The following is a 26584-nucleotide window of genomic DNA, read 5'->3' on the forward strand; positions in this document are numbered from 1 at the left end:
ACCAGGAAAATAAATATATTTCTAAATTTTTCGTAGTAATAAACTGGAAGGCAAAAAAAAAATAGTATATATATAAAAATTAAACTAGAGAACTTACAACTTCTGAGACAATCATTATCAAGTATACATAGACTGTCAGTTTTCTGAAATAAAATAAACCTATTCAGTTATTTTTAAAAAAGTAATGAGAAGCCAAATTGAATTAAAATAAAAATAAAAATTTTGAAATCAAATCAGAGACGAAAGAAATCATTATGAGAGAAATAGAGTTTTTTTGTTGCAAATAAAATTTTTACGGAGAGATATTATAAGGCAGCAAAAAAGGACCACGGATAATGATTATAAACTATTTTCATGACCGGAGGGAATGAATAAACCGAAACGAAGCGTCGCTAACGGAAACGGTGCGACGGAAGAAGGGCCGACCATGACCTCGATCCAATATTCTGTCCAGAGAGGGAATAGGAGTCGAAGCGGCATCTAGGAAAGTGAATGAAACGAAGCGTCGCTAACGGTAACAGCGCGACGGGAAGAAGGCCCGGCGATGAACTCGGCCCAACATTCCGTCCTGAGAGGGAACAAGAATTGGAGTGGCATCCAGAGAGATGAAGACGAAGTTAATTAAAAGTAGTTAAAGAAATTAAATGGGAAACAGACTAAGGAGGAAAAAAAATTAGTCGGCTGGGCCCCAACCACTAATCAATAATTAATAGAATAGTTTAAGATGACAGGTACGGTCCACAGATTAAGTTAAGCTAATCTTGCCACGTGGACAAAAGAGAACAGACTTTCATAAGGGTTATTGAAGATTCTCTATAATTAACAATTAAATAAATCAATAAAATAAACATAGAGGTTGGGGGCCTCCAAATTTCTTCTACTTTTTAGCTTTTTTTACATGTAGCCCTCTCAAATTTTTTTTTTTACAAATGACCCTAATAAATTTATATTTACATATATGGTCATTTCTTGTCATACGAGCTCATATTGGCATTTTTAAGTTGAACACAGTGATTGAATCATTGTAAAGAAACACGATGATTTGATCACCGTATTTAAATATCGTTAGTGAATCATCGTGTTTAACTTAAATATACCACCTATGCGCTCGCTAGGTAAGAAGAGGACCATGTATATAAATATAAATATGCTATGATTATTCATAAATTTTTTTGAGGGCCTAAATGCAAAAAAAAAAAGCCTCCATTTACAAAGAAATTATTATTAGACGCAAAAACGCTCCACTCTCTCCAACTACTGCGCTTCGTCTTCTTCTTCCTCGGAGATGCTTCGCTCACCGCTCCGTCGTGGTGAGCGACCCCTAAACCCTAACCTGTCGCCATTTCCCAATCCATTCTCCCCCATCTCTCTCTCTCATCCAAACCCTAATTCGCGAATTTTACTCTCTTTTGCAGCATATAGGGTCCGCCCATGGCAATCTCCCGCCGCCGCCGCCCTCGCCGTGCTCCGCCTCTCCACCGCCGCCGAGGCATCCCCGATCCGCAAATCCCCACCTGTGAGTTCTTAATCCCTTCGTATTATTCGTTTCCACGCCGTTCCTCCTCAAATTTGTGTTGAAGATCGCGTTTTTACTGGAGAAAAAAATGGCAGGCTAGGGTTCGGAATCTCATCGGAGGTGAGTTCGTGGAGTCCCAATCGGAAGAGTCGATCGACGTGATAAACCCTGTATGTTGTTGTGATCTTTCTTCTTGTGATGTATTGGTAATTGCTTTGGATTTTAGTGTAAAGTTGTGTCTTTTTTATTGGATGTATAGGCCACTCAGGAGGTTGTTTCTAGGGTTCCCTTAACTACGAAGGAGGAGTTTAAGGCCGCTGTCGATGCGGCAAAGGGTGCTTTTCCTCAGTGGAGGAACACTCCTGTTACTACGCGGCAGCGGGTCATGTTCAAACTCCAAGAGCTCATTCGGAGGGACATGGTTAGTATGCTTCAGGACTTTGTTATAATCTAGTTGAGTTTCTTGTGATCTTTCTACATTTGTGTCTTTCAGGATAAGCTTGCCTTGAATATTACCACAGAACAGGGGAAGACTCTTAAGGATGCTCAGGGCGATGTTTTCCGTGGATTAGGTTAGCTTAGAAATGCATAAGAACATCTAACATTAGTATGTGATAAGCTTTGATAGTTTACTTATTTTGGTACTATGGAACTTTTGGGCTTAGTTATGGATTTCATTGAGAAATTAATGAATGGCTGCCCAATAGATGGGTTAGTTTGTGATGGTGTTGGGTTTGCTCTTGTAGAGGTGGTGGAACATGCTTGTGGAATGGCAACTCTACAGATGGGGGAATATGTGACCAATGTGTCACATGGGATCGACACATATAGCATCAGGGAACCACTCGGCGTATGTGCGGGGATTTGCCCATTCAATTTTCCTGCTATGATTCCTCTATGGGTAAGTCTGCATTTACGCTGTACCTTAATTCATTTCTCTTATGTTTGATCATACACCTTGATCATCATCGTGACAATCGGTACAGAACCTATCATGTTCAGAAGTTATTGTTTTGAAGAGCTCATTTTTCCACTCGTGTATTCTGTAATTGTGAACTGTATATATGGATTCAAGTAAAGTTCTCTACTTAATGTTTTGTGGCTGCATTACTGTGCAGATGTTTCCAATGGCAGTCACTTGTGGCAATACTTTTATTTTAAAGCCATCAGAAAAAGATCCAGGTGAATGTTTCAGAATATTATTTCTTCCATAGGATTGGTGAAATAAGAATTTTGCATTGTTAACTTCACATTCTATGATTCTTTCACATTTTTTCTTACAGAAATAGAAAGCAGACGCCAGTGCTGTAAAAAGGATTTATGTCCCTTTAACGTGTACTTTTTATTTGTAATTATCTTAAATATGCTCTACCGTATACTATGCTTTGACATTCGGTTTAATGGTAGGTTCTAATGAAGTTAAATTTTGGCTTCTATATTGATATCGAGTTGGATATTTTATCTTAGGCTGATAGTGGCATGTTAGAATAGATAATGAAACTTAGAAACATCTATTGATCATCTAAATGTTACAGTTTTTGATTGTTAAACTGAATAGATTGTGGTTGATTCAGGCTTCAAGCATATGTTGCTTGCTTTGTTATTGAATGGTGTATTATTTTGCAATAAATAGGGCCAACTAACAGATGAACTGAATATCCTATCACATCTGATATGATATATATAAAATTGTGGAATTTGGAGGTCATACATGAAGCCACATCATCCCTTCCTATAAAAAACATACATTTTACTGGGGGGATTTGTAAATGACGTGAAGTTTTACACCTGTTTGTTTAGGGTGTGTTATGTTGATGTAAAAGTAGGTGGAAAAAAAATTTCGATTGAAAAATGGTTTGTAGCTTGTTTGGTTCGACGTAAAAAAAATTTTCGTGAAAAACAATTTACAGATTTGAGGGAAAATTTTCCCTTTCGTTTTCCGCGTGAGAGCGGCGGAAAACAAAAAGGAGGAAAAAACACGGGTCATGGCAGCGTTTTTACACGGTCTGTGGACCGCGTGAGAGGAAGGTCCACGGTGGACCTCTCACTCATTATATATATATATATATATATATAAATTTATTTATAAATATATATTTATTTATAATAATAATATATATAGTATAGTAATGGTTATATATTAATAATATATAATAAAAATATATTAAATAGTTTTTCATTTATTTTTTTTTCCTTTCAACTAAACAACAGTCATGAAAAACTACTTTTCTTTTTCTACAAACCAAACACTAAAGAGCGTAAATTTTGTTTTCCTCCGAAAAGTTTTTTTCCACTGGAAATTTTTTTCACAGTTTTACGTAGAACCAAACACACCCTAGCGAAAGGATAAGCATCCCTTAGCAAAAGGACGTATTTACTGATTAGCATAGTTTTTCACCTTTTCGTTTAGCAAACCTTAACGATAGGACGAGTTTTCTAATAAGCATCCCCTAGCGAATGTTTTGAGTTCACCGATTTAAATAATATCCTGTGCATCTTCATCACTTAAGAAAAGATTTTCTCTTCTCGACCTCAAGGTTAGAGTACGTAAACTGAACATTATTTTATTTTCAATCTTTTTCTTAATTTTTTTTCTCTTGAATTTTCCTAATTTTATATATTTTATTTATTAAATTTTATTCAAACAATTAAATAAATATGATACAACTAATTAAATAAGTATTTCAAATAAATAAACAGTTAGATTTTTAGATAAAAACTTATACTATCTTTGACCTATATATCATTATAGATCTAGAATATTTAAAACATATCCTAAATTACTTGAGAAAAAAATTATTTGAAATATTTTAAATCGGTACTTGAGTTTATCGTTATTGCTATTTTTAATATATTTTAGCAGTCCCTTACATTATGAATTCTCGAGTGTGCATCACACGGGTATTAAATTTGTAATACAAATAAAAGTAGAGACTTGTAGTCACGTGAAAGCTAGCACCACGGCTCTCAAAGTGAATTTCTGTCAGCACTTGGAAATTGGAATGGAATAGAATCACTTAGAGAGATTCTTTTGCAAGGCTAATCATGAATGATTTTTTTTTTTTTTTAGGTGCTTCAATGATGCTTGCTGAGCTAGCACTGGAGGCTGGCTTACCAAATGGAGTCTTGAATATTGTTCATGGCACCAATGTAAGATCTGCTCTTAACATTCTTGTCTTGCTTCACAGTTTCTGTTGGACTCCAAAATATTTTACTCCCAACTAGCAATGTTGTTGGCATCGCGGCACATTATGGGCACTGCTAATTCTGGAAAGTACTGAAGGAACAAAACATGATGGTCATCAAATAGGCTGATCCTTAGAAGATGTTATCCTTGTTTTCTGGATGATTCTGTGTATATTTGATATTGTGCCAAGAAAATTTATTTGAATTGCATTGACCTTTGATTCAGAACCATTGTGTGCTTCTTACTTCTTAACGTCAATCTGTAGTTTCTGCAGCATCTAATTCCATTGTGGAGTTAATTGCTTGTCTCTCACTTTTGCAGGACACTGTCAATAATATTTGCGATGATGATGACATTAAGGCTATATCATTTGTTGGTTCAAACACTGTAAGTCAAATTTGGACTTGGTGCAATCTGTGCTTATTAGCGTCAAGCACTTGATTTATATTAGACCATATAACGCTTTAGCTTCTAACATACTCCCGAAATTGCTTACTCCTTTTATCTTTTCTTGAATTTAGCAGATAAACTGGTAGTGTATGTATGTATATATATATATATATATATATATAGAGTTGAGCTAGAATACTATCGGTAGTAAACGAGCCGTTTTACTACCGATTTGTTTTCGATGATAGAACTTCCAAATTGACGATCGGCTCTGTTGAACATGATCTATACCACTTGAAGTGTTTAGAAATCAAATTTCAAATCTTTTCGACATCATTTACCTAATGATCAAAGGGTTTCAAAATTTGTAATTTTAATGGTCGATAAGAGGCGTTTTCTCGCTTAACGGCGTAAAGATATCCAAATCAATTGAATTTTTGTTAGAAAATTCTTTAAACTATTTAAAACAAGATCTATACTCTTGATCTTGATTACAAGACTCCTATCATCATTTTTTAAAGAGTATTCATTTTCAGCCATTCATTTTTCTGTTCACTTGATGGATAAAAGAACAATATCGAAAGTGCGTGAAATTTGATTTCTAGGTAGTTTAAATGGTTTAGATCATATTTAACGGAGCCGATCGTCAATTTGGAAACTCTATCATCGAAAACAAATTGGTAGTAAAACGGCTCATTTACTACCGATAGTATTCTAGCTCAACTCTCTCTCTCTCTCTCTCTCTCTCTCTCTCTCTCTCTATATATATATATATATATATATATATATATATGTCAATTACAACTTTGTATCTCCGAATAAGTTTGGATGATCTTATAGTCACTACTACTACTTTCGCTTGATCATGTGCATCTTTCTCTACCGTCTTTGACAATATTTCTCTGTATGATCCCCTTTCAAATTGCTGAATTGGATGAAAATGTGCTGAAAGTAACTTGTATTAGTAGTTTCTATTTTTCCTCGGTTGGAAAATCCTAGAAAGTTTTCTGTTGGAGAGAACAATGTGTTTTAACTGTTTACTTTTTTTTTTTCTTTTTTGCTATTCCAATTTTTGGTGTATAGTTTACTGTCATTCATGATTTAAAATTATACATTGGCTGACTTTGGTGTATTTAGCTGTTTATGTTATATATAAATGCTATATAGTAATGTAGGAGAAACAGTTGTATGCTTACTTCTACCTTCCTGTGAGGGTTAAACCTGATGGAGAGTTAGATAAGTTATTTATAGGTTATAGTATGCAGAGACCCTGTCAATTATTGGCAATTTTCGAATAGACCTGTGAACTTTTAATTTTCTCTGCTTAAAATCAGGCAGAGACAGACCCCAAATCAAGTGAGACAATATCTCTTAATTAAAATAACCAATTAAGGGGTGTCAATTAAAAACAAGCAGGTTTGGGATCTATTTGTGAAACAGCCTATTGAGCGAGTCACAGTACATTCTTCACTTTATTTAGACTGTCTATTTTGCCTAAGCTGGTCTTTTAACGCTATATTGATTATCCTTGAATTTTATGAGAATAGTCATTCTGGATTCATGTATATAAATAAATATATAATAGTCTATTGAATGTCTTGGCATGACATGTGGCAGCTTATAACGTTCTATTTCCTCTCCATGCTTCTAGGCTGGGATGCACATTTATGCTAGAGCAGCAGCTAAGGGGAAACGTGTCCAGGTGAACTCATACATCTTTTCAGCATTATTCATGTGACTGTGCTCCTTCACGAAAGACAGTGACTTAGTTTTGTTTGGTTATCTCTCTCCCATAGATGGCTGTTTGTCATTTTCCATACAAGTTTCAAGTGACATCTTCTAAATATTAGTCTTTTCTTTAGTCAAACATGGGTGCGAAGAACCATGCAGTTGTCCTTCCTGATGCTAGTGTTGATGCTACATTGAACTGCCTTGTTGCTGCTGGCTTTGGTGCAGCAGGGCAAAGATGCATGGCATTAAGCACTACTGTTTTTGTTGGAGACTCAAAACCATGGTATAATTTCTTCAATACGATCTTTTGATGTCTTTAGTCAAATATCATATTTAATAGTTTATGTTGTTATTCTTGTAATAATCTGTGCGTGTGGACTTTCACTGACTTTTTTTTAATTGCAGGGAGGATGAATTAGTAGAACGTGCCAAATCTTTGAAAGTAAGTGCAGGAGTAGAGCCTGGAACAGACCTCGGTCCGGTGATCAGTAAGCAGGTGTGATCTATTTGAGAGAGAATGATTAGTTCATGCCATTCTTTTTTAGTAGTATATGATTTAATTGATGTTTTATGTGCCATGAGTGGATTAAGAGTAACAGAAGTGGAACAATAAGAAGTTGCAACTTCGTCGAAAGAAGTTGCAACTTCTTTAACGTTTGTCATAATTATACTTTTCTTCACTATGTCTGAAGAATTTTGAACTGCTTGTCAGAAAAAAAAAGAAGAACTTGTCCATCAAAAGAATTTGCAATTGCCTAAACCCTGGCATGATGACACTGATTGGCAGAGCATTTTATCAATGAGTCATTGTATGAGAGCAATCATGATAACATTCAAGAGGCTTTTTTCAAACCATTCATGGATCATCTAGTATGGAAAATATTATTTGGATTTCTGATATTTGGAACCATAAGTAATATAGAATATCAGTTTTCTGCTAGAAAGGTGATCTGCTAGTATATTGGAAATCATTTATCTTAAATCCTGGAAACGTGTATGATGGATTCAGAACAGTGGGACTTTTGTTTCAGAATTGATTTTAAACTCTGAAGAGAGGATCTGAGAGAGCTTTCATCAATTAGAGATGCATCCCTGGGAGTCTATTGATGAAATAACTGACTGATGACGTCTTGAAAACTTCTTGGCGATTTAATCTTAAAGTTTTTGTTGTATTTGTTTTGTTCTGTCACTTTACTGGGTATTGGTTTTGGAAATGTTGGACAAATTGTTTTATTTTTCACTGCTAACCTTTTTTCACTAATTTTGGCACCGCATAATATAATTGATATGATATGTGATATGATATTTTAAGAAATCATAAAAATGGTTTTTCTTATGTTATCTTTTAATAGTTTCTTTTATAAAATTTTCAATCAACAGGCGAAGGATCGTATTTGCAGATTGATTCAAAGTGGCATTGAGAGTGGTGCTCGAGTTGTGCTTGATGGAAGGAATATTGGGGTAGGGACTTGTTAAATTATCATATTGATACCTATAGTTATACATTGATCTTCCTGAAATATGTTGATACAATTCATCTATTGGAACACAGTTTTACCTAATTGTTTGGTTTGGTATAATCTGTGGTAAAGAGTAGCAATGCTTAAAACATCTGCTGCTAGGCAGTTCCTGGAATGAGCATGAAAAATCAAAGCTTCAGTTTCTTTTAAACAGATAGAGATGGACCTAGCAGTTGCCAAACTCCAAATCACTATTAACATTATACATCTTTCATCATCTATATAGGTTCCCGGTTATGAGGATGGCAATTTTGTTGGTCCAACCATTTTAGCTGATGTTACGAGTGACATGGAGTGCTACAAGGTATATGAGTTATATGTCACCATTTTGATGTTGCTGTTTTTTTCATAGTATGAAAGTTTTTGCGAAGTAAGTATCTCTATCAGTACATTTGATGGCAATTTTACTGAACTTGAACAGGAGGAAATCTTTGGCCCAGTTCTTCTCTTGATGAAGGTTAGACTAGTGTTTTATGGTGTCTTGAAAAAAATTTCCTCACTGATACTGACAGTGTCATCCAATCACAGGCTGAAAGCTTAGATGAGGCCATCAAAGTTGTTAATAGCAACAAGTAATGATTATCTCCCTTGGATGTTGGAATATTTAGATATAGCTTTGTTTAATCCGAGTAATCATCTCTACCTTGATACCTTCTTGGCTCAGGTATGGCAATGGAGCATCCATATTTACCACATCAGGTGTGTCTGCGAGGAGATTTCAGAGTGAGATAGAAGCCGGCCAGGTAGGATCTGGTTCCCAATTTTTTTTTTTTTTTTGGTATCCTGCTATGTAGATGTTGAAATTTCAGTATGGTGCAGGATGAGAATCTTCTCTGTATTAGTTATGAAGAATGATAGAGCAACAATCTACAAATCGGAAGCATGCAGAAGAATAGTATGTAGTGTGAAAGTCGGTAATGGTTTTGATGTATGACAAGGGGAAAGTTCTCTTTATTTTTGAGAGAGAGAATGGTTGCATGCTGCCACTTCGTTCATTTTTTTGGAACTTAGCTAGAAATATGAAGCAACTAGGTAATGAACTCGGGACTGTGGGTACCAAATACCAAACAGCAAAACCCTTGCTGCTTGCTCTAGGGATAGTCGGTAACAAGGGGAAAGTTTTAGGAGATTAAATGAGAGCTATGCTGGAGCTTTTATTTGGAATGGAAATTATTCACTGTTGAAATAGAGATGATGGGTTTTCAGAAGGAAGTTCATAATTCATAACGAGGATAGTCTAGACTCTAGGGACATTGAATGTCAAGTTTTGGTGGAAAATAAGTATACTTTTAAAATCACCAAGCCTGTTTGTAGGGAACAATGAAGCAAAGTTAAACGGTAATTATCAACTTAGGTATTGGAAATCACGTGGACTGACACTACTGTTGTACGTGTGTTGCAAAAGTCTCGTGCGTAGGGTGGAGGAAGAACATATTCTGTATAAGAGTTCTCTTATTACATTGGCTTGAACATACGCCTTTCTTCCCTCATTGTACTACTCCTTGATCTAGGAAAATGACGACAGAAAAGCAACGAAGTAAAAAAGAACATAAAGAAATCATCTAGATTGACATACCAAAAAGAATTAATGTCATCCAAAGTGTCCAATCCTGCATAGATCACACCTTTAACTGAGGGTTCTCCCTATGTCTCTAGTATATTTTGGATCTTGTTGATTCTTTGCATCTTTCAGTCTTTCCATGAGCTCTACTTGATTCTTTATGACAGAATATCATTTTTGCTTCTCTACTCGTCCTTCTAATTCTTCTCAAAATTTATATTAACCTCTAACACATTGTATATTTTCTGTTGAAGGTTGGCATTAATGTGCCGATTCCAGTGCCACTTCCATTCTTCTCATTCACCGGCTCCAAGGCCTCTTTTGCTGGAGATCTGAACTTTTATGGTATGGCATTCAACGACTGATATCTAACTTTGTCTTGCTACTGCAATCATTCATTAGCTTCTGAATGGATAACATTAACGAACTACGACTACTAATCGCAGGCAAAGCTGGTGTACAGTTCTACACTCAGATCAAAACCGTCACACAACATTGGAAGGACTCTTCGTCGAGCCAGGGAGTATCACTTGCTATGCCCACATCGCAGAAGTCGTAAACAGAGTGTTCCGTGCTTTGATATCGTTAGATGTGGTGCTGTAGTGCTACTCGTGTTCAATAGGGTCTGTAAAATAACCGAATAAGAGAATGTCGTGATTAGAATAATTTATCAATAAGACACACTTTGGGACTGCCACATTTTCTCTAAAAACTCTAACGCTAAATTGACTGCATCATTTAAATATGGGAAAATTTCAAAAACCCTCCTGTGGTTTTGTAGTTTCTTACTTTGGCCTCCTGTGGTTTAAATGGTATCAAATTGCTCTCATGTGGTTTCGTTTTTATTTCTTCGGTAGCTTTTTTTGTTAATATTTTATTAAATTATATACGAAAAACTTTATATACTTATCTAGATTTATCAAATATTCACTTTAGTATGCTTTAATTTTAACTTTATCACTGATTTAAGAAGATAAGAAAAAGAGGAAAAAAAAACTACAGGGAGGCAAATTGATACATTTTAAACTACAGGGGGGCAAAGTGAGAAACTACGAAACCACAGGGAGAGTTTTTGAAGTTTTTCCTTTAAAATATAGCTACTGAATCAGCCAATAAGTCATTGCTGTAACACTTTTTTGTATTTAACTCAACTTTCATATTATTACTTTATGAAAAATATACATGATTTAAACAGAATTATTCGATTAACATGCGAATCAAAGTATCGTATCTTATTTGAGAAATTTGAAGCTTCGGTAACCAATGGTGTAATTTACTCCAAATAGTAGAAAGCTCCTGCACTGAGAAGCTTGTAGTAATAATTGCAAGATAGCACCAAACAACACTAGAGAATGGATGCAATTAACAATTGCAAATGGTACTTATTTTCTTCCTCTTTTTTTTTTTTTAAATTAAATCATTCAATAAGGTGACATCAAGTATCGCTGGATAAATTACAATGTGGTGTTAGATGATGATGATGATGATGAATAATTATAATAATAGAACATTGTTCAATCATAGCTTTAATACTGGGAAGAATTCAACAACCCAATTAGTTTTAAGGAATAAACTACAATGGAAGCAACCCTGTCCAGTAGACTTTTTTTTTTTTTTTTTTTTTTTTTTTTTTTTTTTTTTTTTTTTTTTTTTTTTTCCAAATGAGTTCATCTACCATGCAAATTGAATTTATAATAGGGGTGAAAATCGATCCGATAGTACTCCAATCTATATCTGTACTAGTATCTCGACACTAGATATGGATACAGATTTGAATTTTGGACAGATACTCAAAACTCGAATTGGATAGAAATAAGAATGGATATGAGTCATAAATCATAAAGTAATCTATTTCATAACCCTTAGCACTCATAAATCAGATAAATGAGATTATTATTCTGAAATGGCATATGCGCCGAGTAGGTGCGAAATTTTCTACGGTGGTATCCAAACATGCGCAAATTTCAGTCTTGTTTTGAGTAAATTCCTAATGATTTAGGAAAGAGGATGTGCCTCCAGGCCTTATCAAAGAAAAATGTGTGAAACTTCTAAAAACTATATGCTCCTGTTCTATCCTTAATTTTTCTAAGAAAGGACCAATAGTAAATATGGACATATTGGTACTTTTGGAGAGCTTGGAACATAAGATTATTATTATTATACCAGGAGATGAGATCATGCAATATTTGCTGTGGAGTTGGTGAAGCTTTTTTCTTGTGGCCCCATGATGCATCTTAGGAACTTTCTCAATTAGACATTGTTGATGTTGAATTAGGTGGTGATTAATGTAACTTTCCATCGTCGAATTGCCGTTGTTAGTAAGCCTAAAAGATGGGTTAGTTTTCAAAGCCTAAATCATCTGTTATGATGCCATGTAATTCAACTGCGACTTTTATAAACAAACGATTGTTCTGATGCCATGTAATTCAATTGTGACTCCTTAGAAATAAATGATTGCTTACACTCTCACTTCATCATATATACTTAATATTTAGGTGTATATAATACTTAGCACAATTACTAGGAGATGAGATCTTGCCACATTTGCTGTAGAGTTGGTGCAACTATTTTCTTGTGGCCACATGATGGCCACATGATGCATCTTAGGAACTTTCTCAAATTAGGGCATTGTTGATGTTGAATTACGTGGTGATTAATGACCCTTCCATCGTCGAATTTCCGTTATTAGTAAGCCTAAAAGATGTGTTAGCTTTCAAAACCTAAATCATCTGTTTTGATGTAATCCAACTGTAACTTTTAGAAGTAAACGATTGTGTATGCTCTCACTTGATCATACAAACTTAATCTCTAAGCATATTATACTTCACACAATCACAAGGTCATATAATAATTTCCTTAGTGTCATAATTAAATGCATTTTTGCATTTTGGCAAGGTCTAAAGATGCTAAAGTCAAATTAATAAGAACATAAGAATGGGGAAATAAAATGAAAGTGCTGGTATAATTTCCTTGTTCTTGTGCAAAGTTCATTATCCAAACGACGCCTCGTTGAAGGCCCTCGATCTGCTATGATGCGTCAGTTTTGTCTCTGTCCAAGAGTTATAATCTTTTTTCTATAGTTAATTTTTTTTTTTTTTGAATTTTAGTATTAAATAACACTCAATAAATCTTCATATTGAAGCAAAACTAACACATGACAGCGAATTAGTAACTCGCCAATGAAGCATCGTTGGGACCTTCCCTTTGAAGTTTTATCCCAAATAGAGACTCAAAATGGTTTGGTTTTAACTATCCAAAAAAGCAGTGTTTGATTTGTGTCCACATCACTTAAACTTGTTTCTTTGTTCTATAAATTTATCCCTTGCTATTTATTGGAACACTTGGCTTTTATATTTGGTTACATATCCAAAATGAGCTTTCTATAATAAACATGCCCACTACTGATTTGTCATGTGCTAAATGCAGAGAATTAATGATTAGTATAAAAATTTGGTTGCAACTGCTCAACTTAATGCTAAGTAAAGATGCTCTTGTACTCATTCCATAAATGTTGATCTACTTATTTTGCTTCTATTAATACTTAAACCTAATTTTAACAATGTATTTTTTTCTTTTTGTTTGTTTGTTTTTTTTTAATAAGAGATTGGGTTTTACTAGAAAAACATAGGGTATGATGCTTCACCTAGCAAAATTTTTTAGATTTTTTTTTCTAAGGAAATCTACATTCTATGTAGGGCTTTTTTTAATAATTTTTTTTTAAAAAAAAAATTATAGTTTTTAATTTGTACATTAATTCTATTTGATCCAACTCGGAGCCACGTTACGAGAAAAGTGAAATATTGTGAATTATTTACCATCTTTAAAAAAGGTAAGTCATTTACTATTTTTTAGATTGTTGTTGTTATTTATATGTTTTTCTGTATGGGCTGTATTAAGAACGGTGAACAATTCATCATCTTTCAATTATTATTCTACCGTGACACTGAACGGGAGAAAATAGAGTTATTTAGTCAAGTAAATTATTTAGCCAAATATAAACTTTTTAAGGGTTAATTTGAAAAAAATTCAATTTAATTTCACATAATAATTATTATTATTATTATTATTGGTTAGCTTGCATATAGTGCATCTTGTCAAGTTGTGGGATGATATTCTTTTAAAAGATTAAAAAAAAAATTGCCATTTGCTCCCACAATCAATCACATAATAAAACTTCAATTTCAAAATATAAAAAAAATGAGGAAAAAAAAAATCAAGCAACCCTAAAGTTACCATCATCTTATTGTTGAAATTTTTTATTAGAAAATTGTGAGCTAGAGTGCACATGCCTTTGATGTGAGCCTCAAATTAGGGCACCATACAAGACAAATATTCCATTGGATGCAATGTCAGCTAAAGCCATAAATACAAACAACACATCAAAAATAAATATTTTGATGACCCCTACATGATGTAGATCTATGGATTATATTCAGCAATCATTCTAATAATAATAAAATTCTCCTATACTCAAATCAGCGATAAAATCTTTATAGCTTAATGTACACAATTTTTATATAACGAGAGAGTTCTCCGTACTCAAATCAGCATAAAATCTTCACAGCTCAGTGCATACGATTTTTGCATGCGATTTTTATATAAATGAGAGAGGCTTTTACTTATTTACTTCCTCACTACTAGTCAAAAATTTTAAATTTATCGTGAAATTATCAAAATATTTTTTAAAACTGAATTTTATTAGTATAAGAGAAATGAGAATATTTGAAGGGAATTTTTGAAATCAATAATAGTATTTTGATTCTTCACGATTAAATAAGATATATTTTTTGGAGTTTTGAAGGATATGTTAGATATTATCTTTATATGAAAAGATTTTGCTGTCCATTCATGAAAATTTGTTGAAATTTCGAAAATCTATATTTAAAAGTGAATCCGACCAAAAACTTAAAACTCGAAACTCATCCGGAACCTGAAACAATCATTTAACTTTACCATATTTCATAACATATTATATTAAAATATAAACCTTTAAAATACAAATTTAAATATAACACTGTACATTCACATATATATTCTATAATGTAACATTTGTTTCGTTTCGGGTTTAGATCGAGTACAGATACTATAATTCATATCCAAATCCAAATTTGAATAGGTAAGATTTTTATTTTTATATCCATATTCGAAATTTGGACTTATATTTTTGACTTGCAAAATCCTGTGCAGTGTCTGTCTTCCTTCTCAAATATGGATAAATTTGGCTTGATCATGCTAGTCCAGACCTGCTCGTCCTCTAAGACCAAGTGTAAGAAAGAAAGAGATGCCTGTGAAAATTTTTTTAAAAATATATATTATTTAGAGAAAATAGAGTATAATATTGAAGCTTGGAATTTGGGAATGATTTATGTTGGAAATTTTAGGGCAGTGAAAATTTACAAACTGGATAGCCAACGTATTTAGGAATCGGAATCGAATCGAATTGCTTGTTTTACAAGCCTACTTGGATCGTCATTGTCTTAATGCTTCTAGATCTCCAACGTATCTCGCCTTCTCTTACGCCTACGGCTTACGTCGTGAATCGAATGCATCGGATGCCAATCGAAGAGGGCTACGAGAGTCCTTTTCTATATCCATCTTGATTCCGGGAACGTAGGTGGAAATTCCAGAGAGAAAGAAAAGAGAAGGAGAATGGATTCTTTTAGATCGAATTAGTATTAGATCATATGATACAGAGAAAAGGGATGTATATATAGAATATTGGACCCCTAAATATCCTGAATCTCACATACTGATTAAGATTAGGATATCCATAATAGATATCAACTAGGAAATATGTTTCTTAACTAATAAGAAACATATAATTCATCTTTATTCTTAACTTATTAGGATAAATTTCAATCCACATTTTATGTGGATCGGATTGAATTAAGACCCACCAATATAGACATACCAAATGACAACAGTTTAGAACTTCCAAACTCCCAAATATTAATAAACCTACTGCCATTAATACAAGTAAAGATTGAAAAACTAGTAAGTGTTAGGCTTTTGCCTATGGCTCCTCAGTTTACTGTCGAAAAGCTGTAGCTAATGTCTTATTTCATGATTCTCTCCCACTCAGAGTTTTAGGTTTGCACGATCTCACGAGATAAAATGACTAAACGGTAGCATTTGGTTCGGGTATAAGTAAGAACTAGTTATTACATGGATAGGTATAAACATAAGGATAAGAAAAATAGCGTTTGGATGAAAATTGGGTTGTTTCGAAGGATAAAAAAAATAGCGTCTGGATAGATAATATGGAATAAGAAAAATAGTAGATAGTTATATATAGAAAATGGAGGTGTTGGTGAGAATAGTTATACCAGATTATTTTAGATAACCGAGAATTACTATTTTCAAATAAAAAATTTACGTTTGAATATAAAAGGGAATAAGAAGTTATCCCTCCCCTTATCTCCAATCCAAACACTGTCTTAGGGATTGAAGCGCCTTGAGTTGCCAATGACACCTTGGTTTCTAATGCTTCAGTTCCCACACAGTACTGTGATGCTTCGGCTCGTACAGTAACTTCTAAAAGGATCTAAAATTATTATAATATTTAAGAAAAACTTTAAATACCTCCCTTGTGGGTTCACTTTTTTTCACTTTAGTACCCTGGGGTTTAAAGTGTATCAAGTTAGTACTATGTGGTTTTGCACTTTTTCACTTTAGTACCCTGTGGTTAAAGTGTATCAAGTTAGTACCATGTGGTTTCGCACTTTATCACTTTAATATTCTATGATTTCGCACTTTATCACTTTAGTACCATGTGGTTTAAAAACCATAAGGTACTAATTTTATACAAAAATAAAACCACATGATACTAACTTGCTATAAAAATAAAACCACAGAGTACTAATTTGATACACTTTTAACCACAGGATACTAAAGTGATAAAATGAGAAACCATAGGATACTAACTTGATACGCTTTAAACCACAGGGTACTAAAATGAAAAAGTGCAAAATCATGTGGCGGTTTTTGAAGTTTTTCCTAATTTTTAAATTTGTGTGACCGTCAAGAACTGACATGTCTCATGTCACATCCTGGGAGTTTTGAACGTGGATGCATTGAGGATTAGAACCTGAATCAGGTAACCTATCTCAAGCTATTTAATGGTCTTTATTTCTCTGAAAAATCCATTATTGTTAGTTGCTGGCACTAAAATCCCCCACATTATTGGGTTGCCAAATCATTCCTCTTTTTTTTTTTTAATATTTTATTTTTAATAAAAGAAAAAAATTATACAATTAAAAAATGGGCTAATTGCGTACAGATTTCCGCAAACATAATGAATTACAAATATATCCATTTTAAATTGAACTTTCATAAATTATTCTTGCAAAAGTCCTAATTTTTTCAGATATGTCTCTCTGATTTGTTACTGTTAAAAAATTATTTATATTTTCAATTTTGCCATCACAAATATGTCCCTTCAAAAATTACAATAGTATAATATAAGAGGGGTAAAAATATAATATAAAAGTTGAACTTTACAGGAATATATCTGTAATTCATTGTGTTTGAGGAACCCGTATACAATTGACCCTTAAAAAATTATGAAGACAGCTTTATTTAAAGTGAATCGGGTATTCAAACAAGAAATAATTTAGATCTAAATGTTAAAAAGTAGGTGAAATTAACAAAATATTAAATTACAGAGTTTTCTTTTTTTCTTTTTTTTTTTAAGAAAAAAAAACTAAGAACAAATAAAAACTGAAAAGTTGTACCCTGCCCAATAAACTCTCACTTGGATACTGCTAAATATAAAAATATTTAAACACCGTTCTACAGTAGCGACAGATTCCTCCTCTCTCCTCTTCTGCTCCTTCGATGAACTCGGCTATTGCTGAAAGTTCATACGTGGGCAGGCAGGGGGCCCCACTACTTCTTCATTCAGGGGGGACTAGCCTCATGACGTCCCACTGGGCGAGAGGTAGGGATGCAAACGGGGCGGATCTGGGGGCGGGAGACCCGCCCCGCCTCCCGCCCCGACTAGCAAAAATCCGCCCCGCCTCCCGCCCCGAATCCGTGACGGGTTAAAAAATACATCCCATAATCCGCCTCGCCTCGTAACCCGCCTCCCGCCGGCGCCCCGAATCCGCCCCGCCAACTAATATTTTTTATAAAATTATAATATTATTAATATTTTGTAAAATATAAATTAATAATTGTTAATAATATTATATATATAATTTAACAATATTAATAGTAAAAATTAAAAATATCAATCACAATTCAAAACAAAATTCAAATATTTCAAATACATTAGAAATGAGAGTAATAACTTATTTGTATTTTAAACTTTTTTTATAAATATATTATTTTTTGGGAATATTTTTTAAAAATACAAATGATATTCGGGGCGGATTCGGGGCGGATTCGGGGCGGGTCAAAATTTTTCCCGTTTCCTGCCCCGAATCCGTCTCGGATCGTAAAACTTATCCCGTTTCCTGCCCCGAATCCGTTTATTTTCTCCCATTTACTGCTCCCGTCGGGGCGGATCGGGGCGGGAGCTCCACCAACCCGGATCCGTTTGCATCCCTAGCGAGAGGTGTACCTAACTTAAGCTTTTAGAGTACAACAGTTGTTTCACATGGTATCACAGCAGAAAGTCCTGAATTCGAGTTGCGCCAGACTCCTAGCATATTAATTTTCCTCCCATTTAATTCAAGCCCACGTCATGAGCCGATTAAAAAGTCTCGAGCCCAGACGTGAGAGGGAGTGCTAAATATAAAAATGTTTAAACACCGTTCTCTAACAGCTTAAGCTTTTAGAGTACAACGGTTGTTTCACAGACACTAATAAATTATTTTGAAGTTAATTTACATTTTTAGTCCTTAAATTATAAGGCGAGTGGCATTTTGATCCTCCAAATTATAGTTTGTTGCAATTTTTATTTCAAATTTATTAAGTTATTACACTTAATAGTAAGTGACAGTGTTATAGTTAATTAATTATATAAAAATGACTAAAATATCACATCATTATTATATAAGTGCCAAATCGGCACCTTGTTAACTAAATCAGATTATAGAATTTAATTGCAATAATTTAGAAACTTCGAGCAAAAAATTATAGTAAATTAAAATTTTGAGAACCCAAGGATCACCTACCTCACAATTTGAGGACCAAAACTATAATTTATTTATTTTTTAAAATATCATTTTAGCATAAAATTATTATATTGTCTTTAATTAGATTATTTGCTATATTCTATATAATAGTGAAACTAAAATAAGTGCAACATGCTTGCTCTAATTTCTTCTTTTTTTTTTTCAGAGGGACCAAATATAAAATAAAAAATAAATATAAAAAATTATAAAAATTATTGAATATAATTGGTAAGAAATATTGTGTAAGAAAAGAACATGAATCATTTTGAATTAAAATTGTTTTCGACATACTACTTTTATATTCTAAAAATTATATATGGTGGCATTATTAGATAGGATTATTTTTACATCCAAAATGGATGTAAGTTTTCAAATTTTATTTTTTATAAAACTAATTAGATATTAGAAAATAAAATCAACTAAGCTGATTTTAAATTATTAGACTTTAATATAATTTCAGCAAAAAGAATCCAGCCTGTTTGATTAAAATCGGATCGGTTTATCAGATCATAGTTAGTTAATTCGGATTCGGCAAAAATTCGGTACGGATATAATTCGAATAAAATTTATATCTTAATTTTTAAATTCGTTGAAAATTATGGCTTAGTAAATAGGTTCGACAATTATTCAGATACACGATTTATGTAGAAATTATATGCTCACTAATTAAAAATTCAGGATCATAAATTCGGCTATTAAACAAAATTTTTTTCTTCAGATTTATCCTATTAGTATACATAATTATAAATTCTTAAGAATATATAAAAATAGAGAACTATAAAATAAACTAGATTAAGTAAAAAATTAATAGCAAATTTTATTGTCATCTCCATCTTTATCTTTTCTATGATCTACATAGTCCGGAAATTTATAAAGTTTTTTAATAATTTGTAAATAATTCGGCAATAATTTGAAAAGAGATTTTATTTAAAAAAATTTGCATATTTTTTTGGCCGAATAGATTAGAATACGTGAATTATTTGTAAATAATAAATTTAACCTAAAAATTTGCATTTTATTTTAATTTTTTTGGGAATAAATCGCATTCGCATTATCTTATTCTAATTTTTAATAATTTATAAATAATTCACGTATTAACTAACTATGTAAGAGAGTCAATAATTGAACTGCCCATTCAAACAGTTTAAAAAAGTATTTTTGACTTATTTAGTTTATATAATTGAATTGGAACGTTCTATAAACTAGATTACAGTGGTATAAAAAAGTAAAAAAAAAAGGGGAAACTTCAAATACCCCCCTGTGGTTTCTCATTTTCTCATTTTAGTACTCTGTGATTTACACTGTATTAATTTAGTACCTGTGGTTTCGCACTTTTTCACTTTAGTACCCTGTGGTTTCAAGTATATCAAGTTAGTTCTATGGTTTTATTTTTGTATCAAGTTAGTACCCTGTAGTTTCAATTTTTTCTTTTTATTATCCATTTCGAGGTATATAATTTAACTTAATATTAAGCCATATGGTATTAAAGTGAGAAAGTGCGAAACCAAAGGGTACTAACTTGATACACTTTAAACTACAGGGTACTAAAGTGAGAAAGTATGAAACCACATGGTACTAATTTGATACACTTTAAGGTACTAATTTGATACACTTTAAACCGTGGGATCGTAAAGTGAGAAAGGACGAAACCACAGGAGCGTATTTGAAGTTTTCCCAAAAAATTGAAACGAAAAGGAATGGCAAAACCCCGTAATTTAGAAAAAATGTGAGGGCAATTTTCTATCCACGCCTCAATCTCCCTCCTCCCTCCACCCTCTTTAAAAACCCCAAATCCCCCAAATCACCTCTCTCCTCTCTCTCTTTCTCTCTCTCTCTCTCTCTCTCTCTCTCTCCCGATGGAGTAGCCATGGGCGGCGGCGGAGGCGGAGGCGGAGGCGGAGGCGGAGGCTGTGGGGGGCTGCGGCGGCGGCGGCGGAGGTAGGAGGAGCCGGAGCACGTGCGGAGGGCGCACGGGGGCTACTTCGGCGTCTTCGCGAAGCTCCTTGGCGACCACAACAATGGCGCCGAAGACGATGGTGAGGAGGAGGAGGAGGAGGGGGAGGTGTGGGTCGCGTATAGGGCGGCGCGAGGGGAGCTCCCGCAGGAGGAGGAAGAGGAGGGTTACGATGGGTTCGTGGTGACGGGGAGCTGCAGCGACGCCCACGGCGACGATCCCTGGATCACCGACCTCGTCCGCTTCCTCCAGAAGCTCATCGCCTGCCGCAAGAAGGTGCTCGGCATCTGCTTCGGCCACCAGGTACCTGCTCGACAAAATGCCTCCTCCTCCTCCTCCTCCTCCTCCTCCTCTCTTTGGAGCGCAAATGTACGCTCAAAACATAGCTACCACGCCACGGTACAACAAGCATGTCGATGTACACAAAAAATAGAAAAAAAGAAAAAAGAAAAAACTAAAATGCTTAATTATGCGCGACACATAATAATATAAAATATTTAGGGCAATTGCTTCGACCTAGTCTTCCATATTATCAAATTGCTTAGAGCTACGCCTTCGTGATATTAAGATGTGACACTCTAATAATTTCGCATCAAATAATTATTACTAAGTGTGTATATAAGTTTGATTAGATTAGATATAATAATTGAGTTTGAACATTATAGGCCGTTATTGCTAGTGGATCGAATTGTTACAAAAAATATTGAAAAATTATGAAATTTAATTTTTTAATAGTTTCAATAGTTTAGGCCAAATCTAACAGTGCTGATCGTTGATTTGAAAATCGTATCATCGAAAATAATTTAGTAGTGTGCTACCGATAGTATAGCTGCTGAACTCCAATTGCTTGTATATATTTTCTGTGAAATTACTATTTATATAACCTTCACATTTTTCTTATTTGACTTTTAAGTTAGTAATAAAAAAGTATTTTAAGTTTGTAAATTTTTTGACCTTTCAAATTTATCTTTTTATCGTCATTAATTTTTTTTGTATGTTTCTTTTAAGTTAGGAATAAAATAAAAAAAGTATTTTGATTTTCTTTTCTTTAAATTTTAATATAAATTTAATGGGATTTAACCAAAGGTGACTTAACATAACAAATAGTGGGAATATTTTTGAATAATGAAAAAATATACGAAAAATATATTTGAAATAAAAATAGCGATATATAAAATATTTCAGAAATTTTGAGAAATATATAGATAATTATTTTAAAATATATATATATTTTTTAACACTAACATATTCTAATTATTTATAATATATTTTTATTTAATTTTTTATATTTTTTAAATAAATATTAGCTAATTTTAAAACATATGAGATTTTGAGCCATGCGGGTAAAAAGTAAGTTTTTTTGTCACGTGGTCTCTGAATTTTAAAGGCGTGTTCCAATTTAAAAATTTTTCGTCCAAATTTTAGATAAATACTATTTTTTTTTTACCGTTGTTTAATTGATAAAAAATGAGTGGTTTTAAAATTATAATATATTCTATTTTTTATTTATTTTATCATAATTTTTTATATCAGTATATAAAAGAGTAAATAAAAAGTTACAGCATTTAATCTCGCCACCTAGAGCGAAGTTAATTTATAAGATAATAAAATTACAAACGAATTTAATTGCCATAATACTATATAATAAATCAAATATATATTTACGGTGGAAACAAAAAAACTTCATCCTTTTTAGTTTGTTTTTTTATTGGTCATACTTCTAAATATAGAGGGAAAATTTCAAATACCGCTCATGTGGTTTCACACTTTCTTACTTTAGTATCATATGGTTTAAAGTGTATCAATTTAGTGGTCAGTGGTTTTATTTTTATCTTTTTATTATCGATTCCACCAATTTTTTTTTCATTAAATCAGTGACAAGGTTAAAACTAAAGAATACATATTTGATAAATCTAGATGGATATTTGAAGTTTTATATATTTAATTTAACAAAATATTAACGAAAAAGTTGACGAAAAAATAAAAATGAAACCACAAGACACTAATTTGATACACTTTAAACCACATGGTGGTATTTGAAGTTTACCCAAATATATATATTGTCCCTGACTTTGATGTGACTCGACCTCATAACCCTCCATAGCTCTTAGCCAATAGTCTCATATGCATAATAAAGTGCTACAAAATGGTCCCAATGGTCCCAAAGACTCAATAGATCAAATCTTGTGAGAATCAGTTTTGTGCATGGTCCCAAATGCTTCCTAGACCACACCAACAAGAGATCCCATATTGTGTGAAAAGGAATGCATATGTTTTAAGATAATGATTTATTTTACAGATGGTTATTATTTTGTTATATGCTTCGATCCTCAAACTTTAATTTGTTATAAGTTTTAGTTCAAACTTTTGAAATAACTGTAATTAAGTCCCATAACCAGATTTGTTAACTAGATTTGTGTGACTATATATTAATAAATGACCGATGTAGAAATGATATAGCATCTTAATTAGTATCGTATTATCGCGACACATCAATGTTTTGTTGACTAAATTGGGATGTAGGATTTAATTGCACTAATTCAGAAAATTCAAGTCAGAAATTATAACAAATTAAAGTTTGAGAATTAAAGTATCACACGCCTTATAGTTCGATGGCCAAAAATGTAAAGAGAAAACTTTAAATACCATCCCTGTGATTTCGCACTTTGTCACTTTAGTACTATGTGGTTTAAAATGTATTACTTTCGTACCCTATGGCTTCATTTTTCTCTTTTTGTTATCTCATCTATTATTTTTTTTTGTTAAAGCAGTGACAAACTTGAAGTTAAAGGGTAGTAAAGTAAATATTCGACAAACCACAGGTGGGTTTCTGAAGTTTTTTGTATATAATTTAACGAAAAGTTAACGGAAGGGCTGGCGAAAAGAGAAAAATGAAACTATAAGGTACTAAATTGATACACTTTAAATTATAGGATATTAAAGTAAAAAAGTGCGAAACCACAGGAATAGTATTTGAAGTTTATCCAAAAAAATGAAAAGTGCGGATGCTCCTGTACAGTACAAATGCCAACTGTTGGATCAAAATTAGTAGAATTTTGGGGTCCAGTGTGGCCACAACATCACATGATATGGTTTCATCTAATAATGGTGTTATTTTGGGCTTGTAGTCGGGAAAATTAATGGAATGTCTTGATCGAATGGAGCTAGAATACTTTTAGAAGCACCAACCCTTGGTGCTTCTAAGTTTCTAGCCTTTAAATTTACTCCTTTATTACTAATACCCCTTGGATCAAGCACAATCATTCCAATTTTACATTTCTTCATCCAAGGGTTAAAAACTTAAAAGCACCAACCTCTTGGTGCTTTTGAGAGTATTCTAGTTCAACTCTGTCTTGATCTCTATCATACAGAAGAATTATTATTCTGTAAATTTCTTAATGGAAGAGTTCGTTCTTATTTGACCTTGCTGTAAAGTATAATATTGTTTAATATAATACTTTTAGAGAAGTGCTTTTAGGAGAAAACTTTTCTGGCAATAATAGAAGCATTAAATTAGAATTCCTACTTTTGAGGATTGGAATCTTATGTAAGATTTATACTGCAACAGAAGTTTCAAATAGTTTAATTTATCAAATGCTCTACTAAAGATAACTATAGCTGAAATCAGAAGCACGCGTGATCAGGCTAAACAACCTTATAATAGGCTATGCTATTGCATTAGCGAAAGTTTTAATCCACCATTACCATATATAGGCAAACAAATTTTCTCAATTGCATAATCCTCAAAAGATCTTCAAATTATGTGATTGATGTTTCCATTTTACTAGTAGAGACTTCAGACTTTGTTTGTTTGGGTTTTTTTTTTTTTTTGGCTTTCTTGAAGTTTTTATACCCTAACAATTGTGACAGATTCTATGCCGGGCCTTAGGTGGGAAGACTGGCCGGGCCGCGAATGGATGGGACCTAGGAGTGACCTGCATCCACCCCTCTCATTCGACGATCAAGCGGCTCTCCGTGCTCCACATCCCCCCTCATCTTCCGGTCATTGAGTGCCACCGCGACGAGGTACATCAAAACTGCTTTCCTATATTTGCTCTTCTGTGGCTCAACTACTGAAGTAACTTCTCTTAGCCGAGAAGCACAAACCGAGTTTTCAACTAGTAGTCGTGAAAATTTTGAATATACCCATCGAAGTTGTGACAAATACGAACAAAAATATGAATCACGGAAAGAGTAAGCATGAGATAGTCTCTAGCAAAATAATACGAGTTTTGCGCACAAAGTGCAGGTGTGGGAGGTGCCTCCGCAGGCAGAAGTAATGGCTAGCTCGGAAAAGACCGGCGTCGAGATGTTTCGATACGGAGACCACATTCTGGGCATCCAGGGGCACCCTGAGTACACTAAGGACATCCTCTTGCATCTCCTCGACCGCCTTCTCCAATGCAAACTTATTCAGGTCATACTCAATAAATGGTCTCCCTAATTTACTACAAACTTATATGTTTCTTTTTTTTTTTTTTTTCCAATGTAGGGCTTCACAGAGTTCCATGAATGTAGGCTAAATGGGTTATCAAACAAACTTTTCGTCACTTTAGACTTTTACTCGACGGTATCTTTGATTGATGCTAGTTTCAGTATTATTGTAACTTCGCATAAACTTTGATTCAGAAAAAGGAAAAAAAAAAAAAAAAGATTCACTAAACACTTTTAACTGATCTGAGGAAAAGTTCCCGTTGCGAAAGCTACGCGAGTTGTACTCACCAAAGCTTATCCTTACACTTGTAGCATGTACTCTTCATGAGGATCCTAAACAGTTTTGATGTTTTGTTGCAGAGTAGTCATGCAGAAGCAGCAAAGGCAAGCTTAGAAGCGCAAAAGCCCGATCGCGAGGCGTGGAAGAGGCTCTGCAAGGAATTCCTCAAGGGGAAGTTGTTCTCGACACAATATATTGTCGAAGAAGCTCAAATTAGAAGCCGCCTCGGTTGATTTCCCCAATTTGTACATAAACATTTCAGCGAAGGGTCTGCGGGGTAAAGAATAATTTGGTTCATAATTGGTTAATGTATTTGTTGTTCTGCAGCAATGGATTTAGACAATCCACAATTTGAGGATTTTCCTACAATGAAAAACTTTAGCCTTTATGGCTCGACTGCGTCACTCTAAAGCAATTTTCGCATTTGCAGGCCAACTAAAGATTGACAGAAAAAGATTTATAAAGATAATCACATATTATGCGACTGGAATTAGGTTTGAATCGATGAACACAGACTCAATCTGGTAAGGATGGAACAAGAGAGAAATCAAACTGCATTGTAAACATAGGGGCGGTTTTGGATGCAGGGATCTCACGCACGACAAACTCGCTCAGTCTAGCAGAGTGCAGGCACAGACATAAGTAACACGAGCCGCATATGATCAGTCAGTAACAGCCACAACTTCACAGATGTAACAAGCTATCGACTTCAACACCCGCCAGCACGAAGTCAAAGTCCAAGAAACAAACACAGCACCCTTGATCCTGCAACCAACCTAGAACACTCACAGATCAAAATGGAAGAGATTGAGGACGATCACGATTACGATCATTCTCGACTCTGAAGAAAGTTAACAGAGTAGGAAATAATCAAAGCAACTGAGTCGCCCGT

General features: G+C 33.7%; 2 protein-coding genes across 2 annotated transcripts; both read left to right on the forward strand.

Annotated features, from left to right (window-relative positions):
* On the forward strand, positions 1192-10617 carry LOC109715727 (methylmalonate-semialdehyde dehydrogenase [acylating], mitochondrial). Its single transcript, XM_020240859.1, has 19 exons — positions 1192-1310; positions 1416-1516; positions 1612-1686; positions 1776-1937; positions 2010-2088; positions 2263-2417; positions 2635-2698; positions 4587-4666; positions 5025-5090; positions 6745-6795; positions 6956-7107; positions 7230-7320; positions 8205-8285; positions 8571-8648; positions 8766-8801; positions 8873-8916; positions 9009-9087; positions 10160-10250; positions 10352-10617. Exons 1-19 carry the CDS (start codon positions 1286-1288, stop codon positions 10462-10464), a joined length of 1623 nt encoding a protein of 540 aa, XP_020096448.1. The 5' UTR covers positions 1192-1285; the 3' UTR covers positions 10465-10617.
* LOC109715405 (gamma-glutamyl peptidase 5-like) lies at positions 20967-26096 on the forward strand (the record flags this gene model as incomplete). The annotated part of the gene is made up of 4 exons (XM_020240382.1): positions 20967-21281; positions 24849-25004; positions 25228-25395; positions 25773-26096. Coding segments are annotated over 4 exons (792 nt in total), but the record flags the coding sequence as incomplete, so codon positions are not given.

Source organism: Ananas comosus, linkage group 9, assembly GCF_001540865.1.
Source record: "Ananas comosus cultivar F153 linkage group 9, ASM154086v1, whole genome shotgun sequence".
NCBI classification, from domain to species: domain Eukaryota; kingdom Viridiplantae; phylum Streptophyta; class Magnoliopsida; order Poales; family Bromeliaceae; genus Ananas; species Ananas comosus.